The sequence below is a fragment of the Budorcas taxicolor genome, chromosome 23 (assembly GCF_023091745.1).
Source record: "Budorcas taxicolor isolate Tak-1 chromosome 23, Takin1.1, whole genome shotgun sequence".
In the NCBI taxonomy this organism is placed as follows: Eukaryota; Metazoa; Chordata; class Mammalia; order Artiodactyla; family Bovidae; genus Budorcas; species Budorcas taxicolor.
Genome location: NC_068932.1, coordinates 19,024,612 through 19,030,633, shown reverse-complemented (window position 1 = coordinate 19,030,633; position 6,022 = coordinate 19,024,612). Strand labels below are relative to the sequence as shown.

General features: G+C 45.1%; 1 protein-coding gene across 2 annotated transcripts in view; it reads right to left on the bottom strand.

Annotated features, from left to right (window-relative positions):
- Window positions 1-2,880: 2,880 nt before the first annotated feature.
- The window catches only part of R3HCC1L (R3H domain and coiled-coil containing 1 like), a 59,954-nt gene continuing 56,812 nt past the window's right edge, over window positions 2,881-6,022 (bottom strand). For both annotated transcript variants that reach the window (XM_052660972.1, XM_052660973.1), the window contains one exon: window positions 2,881-3,640. In XM_052660972.1, the coding sequence (XP_052516932.1) occupies window positions 3,573-3,640 (68 nt within the window). In that variant the 3' untranslated portion in view covers window positions 2,881-3,572. The remainder of the gene's footprint in view (window positions 3,641-6,022) is intronic.

Sequence of the window (6,022 nt, the reverse complement as noted above, 5' to 3'; positions counted from 1 at the left end):
GCAGTTCCCAGCACACGAACTCTACCCCTTTTCATTCCCAGTGACCTGGTTTCTTAAGATGTGTGAGGCGCATGTGCTACTGACGCATCCCCTGGAGGAGGGCATGGCAACCCACCCCAGCATTCTTGCCTGGAGAGTCCCACGGATAGAGAAGCCCGGAGGGCTAGTCCCTAGGGTTGCAAGGAGTCAGACATGACTGAGTGACTTAGCACGCACGCACACACTGCTTCCCGATTCCCTCCCTAGGCTCCATGGTAAATCATGGGCTGGAAAGGTTAACAGATGAGCAGTAGGAGGGAAGAAGGAAAAAGTCCAAAGATGGTAAACTTCTACAACCAAGGCTGCAAGGCTGAAGTGAATGGTGGTAGATGGGGCAGAGTTACCATAGTGCTCCCAACCCCACACAGAGCTGCCCCTCCTCAGGGAGTAGAAAGGGATATCGGCCCTGGGGTATCCTCTGTGAATACAAAGGAGAGCTTTCTTCCTTCTTTCCCTTTACCTCTCCTCAACTTCCTCATCTCCTTCCTTGGGCAGAGGGAGCGTTAAGACTTTGGCATGGCAGTTTAGGTAAACAAGGGAAGGACTGATTTCCTGTTGGATCCAGCAAACATCTCCCAAACAGTAACAACATTATAGTCACACATGCAGCTAATGGTCTGCGAAAGAATGTGTGGCTGGTGGGGGAGCGTGTGGTGACTGATGACTAGATTCCAGCACAGAGGTTACCCGCAGCTTCTGGCGGGATCCGGTTTCCAAAAAGGCCAGAAAAACCAGGCCAGGCGGCCAGCCACCGGCTCTGCTCTGTCTCAGTGCCCACATCACACGTGTGATAGAGGCAGCCAGTTCTAATTCTTGGAAAAAGCTATATAAGGGTTGTGCTGTTACGCCTCTGAGTTGAAAGGGAAGGACACGGGAAGATGTGGCTGGCATGAGTTGTAACTAAAGGAGGAATGTTAACAGAATACCACCCACCAAATTCCAGACAGAACCAAAAATGTCTGAATATTTTTCACCTTGGCATTCTTCAGTCTCACAGAAATTGAAGTATCAGGAACTCAGTTTACCATTCAGATGCCTAATTTATTCCTATTCCACAAAGACTTCCATTCTATGAGGAGTCTACTGGAAATTAAAGGGGAATGTATCTTTCTACTATAAATTCCAGGTAGTACTGGGATTCACAAGTTCAACATATTGGAAGCAATATACATGCACAGCAGAGTGCATTAGCTATCTTATCGAATATCTAATAGAGCCAGTGGCAGTTATAAGGAGCTCTCCAATTAGCTGTGTGTGTGAAGGCATGGTGTGGATACAGCCAAGGATTTGGTCCCCTCTGGACAAGCTCACCGTAGTCTGTGCTGGGCCTGAGCAGGCCCTCTTGTCTCCAGCCAATGTATATTAGTTTCCTCTACTGGAAAAACTACAACTAAAAAGCACATTTTCTACTAATGGTAGAAACAAGGGCACGCCACACCTTGCAGTATTGGCTAAAAAAATCCTTTCTCTGGATCTACTTATAAATCAAAGTTAGACGTGGCTGATTATTATCTGGAAAAAAAAGTTGAAGTTACTGGCCACCAAGTACATAACATTAGAATGAGGATAAAAGTAATGTCTTGAAATTATGAGTTTTGTAAGAAAACTGAGTAATAAATACGGGACTATACGTTACCAGTCACAATGCCCTTAAAAGCCAAAATGCTGGGGGAAGCACCTCAAAGGCAAGTGATAGGAATGATCGCTTTTTTTTTTTTTTTTTCACCATCCAAGGTCACTCTCAACCTTGAAGAATCAAAACAGAGCAAAGGTGTACCTTAGAGGCACACTGTCTCAGTCTGAAACCTGGCTAGTTTCCTGCATCCTCTTTCAAGTGCAGCCACAGTGTCCAAATAGACCTGCCTCTGTTCTCTGAAGACAGAAAGCTCAAGGTGTATGGCCACATCAAAGAGAGGGGCCTGGCCTAAGCAGTTCTGGGGCAGAGGGTCAGGAGAAGGACTTAAGGACTCCCCCAAACTTGGAATGGAGGTACTGAATGTGAACAAGGGACAGTTTCAGAACAGAGAAAAACAGTGCTGAGGAACTGTAAGAGGGCTCGGAGACGGGAATAGCAGCAGGATCGAGACCCCAAGGCCAGTGTCATTTGAGGAACGTTTGCACAGAGCTCCACTCCACCATCTTCGAAGCAATGCTAATAATCCATCATTGTCATGGGCACTGAATCATACAAAAATGAGGCTGCTGCCCTCATTGAAAGCACAATGAGACACTGTTTCTTGCTACCTCAGCATCTTAGCGTCTAGCACTACCATCTCTTCAGTGTAGAACTACTTTCCCAAAACACTGAGAATGCAGATATAAGAAGGATACAGCCTGAGCTGACAGCTCTGACTTGTCCGTGTCTTTTAGGAAATCTCTCAGTGCCCAGAGGTGTGTGTTTGATTCTGGCTGCTCTTCACTGCAATGGACGGTCTGGTGTGGCTTGCCAAATGCCTCTGGCATGGGCAGAGAAGACCATACCAGAAACACACTGTGTGCCAGATGGCTTCTGCAGGATGTCAGACTGGACGAAATGGCAAAGGCAAGAGGGTGGGGTGGGGATGTGTGAAGAGGACACGAAGGGGAGAGAAGCCGCCATAAACCAATCCCAGGGGAGTATTTTTGTAGTGTACTCTCGGGCACCAGATGATCAGCAGTCTACTCAGCAGGGTTCAGTTAAACCAACAGGCCCACCGAATCCCCTACACAGCATTACAGGGGTGAAAATAAGGGGAGAACTGCTCTCCCATTTCTCTGTGGGAATGACAAAACCGACCAACAGCTGAGTGATGTATATCACAAAATGGGCTTTAATGTCTCCCTCTTATAACATGATAGTGCTGTTTAAACTGGAACTGGCACCCAGCTCCCAAGACTAGCTTCCTATGAGGAATGATGCTGGCAAGCCCCTGGCTGCCATGCAGCCGGAGCAGCTCCAGGCACTCGGCTTAGTACAAGATCTGGGGTCCAAATGCCTACACCTGCTGCAGTTCACCCGCTCTGGGGTTCTGGAGCCAGCAGTGTAGATTCTGTGAATACCGACTACACCAGATACCAGTCCACTTCTTTGTACTAGCGGCTCCCTCCCCTCTGTCCCCCACCTGCCTCATCTGCCCCCCGCAATATTGCTGGTCTCAGCTTTGTGAGGTACTAAGAACACCCTCCCTTTGCAGGGCCTAAATCTCCATCGTCACAGGTTTGAATCCTCTGTTTTGCTTTCACTTAAAACATCTTGGAAGCATGGCTTGCCCTGTCCAGAGGATTCTCGGAAGCCACATCCTCCAAGTTTCTCCTAAGCTGATGGCTTCCTGTCACGTCCAACACGGTAAGGCGATTCCAAAGAACTGCACGTGGGAGTGAAGACAAACAGGAGTTGATCTTCTTCTTATACCCAGTCAGCCCTTGTCTTGATCGCTTTATCTCTTTCTTTCACTAACACGCACGTCTGCATGTACACAGAGGTCTGGAAAAATCCTCTGAAAACTGGAAGTACTTTCTGAATTCCTGGAGTTATCCCTTTCATCAAGTGATGTTCAAACTGCAGACTGGTCTCTGCCTTCCCAGATGGCTTCCCGTTGCTTGGCTTCCAATCGTTTTCTCTCTGTAAACAAAAGCAGCGTTAAAAATAGTATAACTTCACATCACCAGTAGCTTTCCCTTAATTTGAATTACAAGGCAAATTTTAATCATGAAATGGGTGGATTCCCTGGTTTTCTCTTACCTGATTCCAAGAGTTAATATTTTTAACTTTCCAAGTGCTTTGTAAGTTGAAACAGTGTTAGCATTACTATACAACAAAAAGAGAAAGGGCTGGGCTAATAGAAATTAAAAGAGTATGGAATAGAAGTCAGAACCAAGGAGGATCCAGATTCTTATCTTGCTATTAAGGTTATTTATTTTAGTTCTCTTTCTCAACTGCATTAGTCCTTCAGTGAAACTGGCCATTATTCCCAGTCTACTGATCTTTAATAAACTGTGGAAAATTCTGAAAGAGATGGAATACAAGACCATCTGACCTGCCTCTTGAGAAACCTGTATGCAGGTCAAGAAGCAACAGTTAGAACTGGACATGGAACAACAGACTGGTTCCAAATAGGAAAAGGAGTACATCAAGGGCTGTATATTGTTACCCTGCTTATTCAACTTATATGCAGAGTACATCATGAGAAATACTGGGCTGGAGGAAGCACAAGCTGGACTCAAGACTGCCAGGAGAAATATCAATAACCTCAGATATGCAGATGACACCACCCTTGGGCTTCCCTGGTGGCTCAGACAGTAAAGCGTCTGCCTGCAATGCGGGAGACCCAGGTTCGATTCCTGGGTTGGGAAGATCCCCTGGAGAAGTAAATAGCAATCCACTCCAGCACTCTTGCCTGGAAAATCCCATAGACGGAGGAGCCTGATAGGCTACAGTCCATGGGATTGCAAAGAGTCGGACACGACTGAGCGACACACTCTCTCTCCCTCAGGTATGCAGATGACACCACCCTTATGGCAGAAAGTGAAGAGGAAGTAAAAAGCCTCTTGAAGAAAGTGAAAGAGCAGAGTGAAAAAGTTGGCTTAAAGCTCAACATTCAGAAAATGAAGATCATGGCATCTGATCCCATCACTTCATGGGAAATAGATGGAGAAATAGTGGAAACGGGGCAGACTTTATTTTTGGGGGCTCCAAAATCACTGCAGATGGTGATTGCAGCCATGAAATTAAAAGATGCTTGCTCCTTTGAAGGAAAGTTATAACCAACCTAGATAGCATATTGAAAAGCAGAGACATTACTTTGCCAACAAAGGTCTGTCTAGTCAAGGCTATGGTTTTTCCAGTGCTCATGTATGGATGTGAGAGTTGGACTGTAAAGAAAGCTGAGTGCCGAAGAATTGATGCTTTTGAACTGTGGTGTTGGAGAAGGCTCTTGCGAGTCCCTTGGACTACAAGGAGATCCAACAAGTCCATCCTAAAAGAGATCAGTCCTGGGTGTTCACTGGAAGGACTGATGTTGAAGCTGAAACTCCAGTCCTTTGGCCACCTGATGCAAAGAGCTGACTCACTGGAAAAAACCCTGATGCTGGGAAAGATTGAGGGCAGGAGCAGAAGGGGACAACAGAGGATGAGATGGTTGAATGGCATCACCAACCCGATGGACATGGGTTTGGGTGAACTCTGGGAGTTGGTGATGGACAGGGAGGCCTGGTGTGCTGCGGTTCATGGGGTTGCAGAGTCGGACACGACTGAGCAACTGAACTGACTGGCTGACTGATCTTTATAAATATTTCAAAAGGGATCAAGAATATGTTTTAATATTTTTCTTCTACCTTTTTGCTCAAATGGAAATAGTAGCCACTGGGCTTTAGTAATATCTCTTTACTACAGTCCTACGAAAAAAATACTTCACAGGAAAATCAAATTTTAATATTTTCAGAGTACTTTCAGGAGCCAGGAATCTTTTGGAATGTCAATTCCAACATGGAGAAAAGACCACATATAATGAAGGGAAAATAAAAACTACTTCTAAGAACAAAAAAATGCACACATCTGGGCAAACCATCTTCAAATTTTAACACAGAAGCTTGGTTTCCATTTAACACTTTCACCAAGACCCGAGACAGTACATCCCATACACGGTTTGGTGACCCAAGCGCTTCACTAGGCGCCACAATACCAGTTCTAATTTCATGGCTAGTCAGTCATTGATCCTGACACTATAAAATGTAGATAATTAAGCCTAAGTGCCTCCTTCCAAGGGCAATTATTTCAGATAATGTCTGTAAAAGATTTTGCAAGTCATGAACCAAGGGGAATTACAGAAATCAAAGTGAGTTTAGAGTTAATATCAATAGTTGTTATTTTGATGTTATCTTTCCAAATTAACAGAATACTGTACAAAAATTATTATATTTGACTCAACTTTAAAGGCAAAGAACTTGATAAGGAAGCTGACTGGCACTTGGAAATGTGAGAAAGAGAAATTTGCTGCTATCTGGG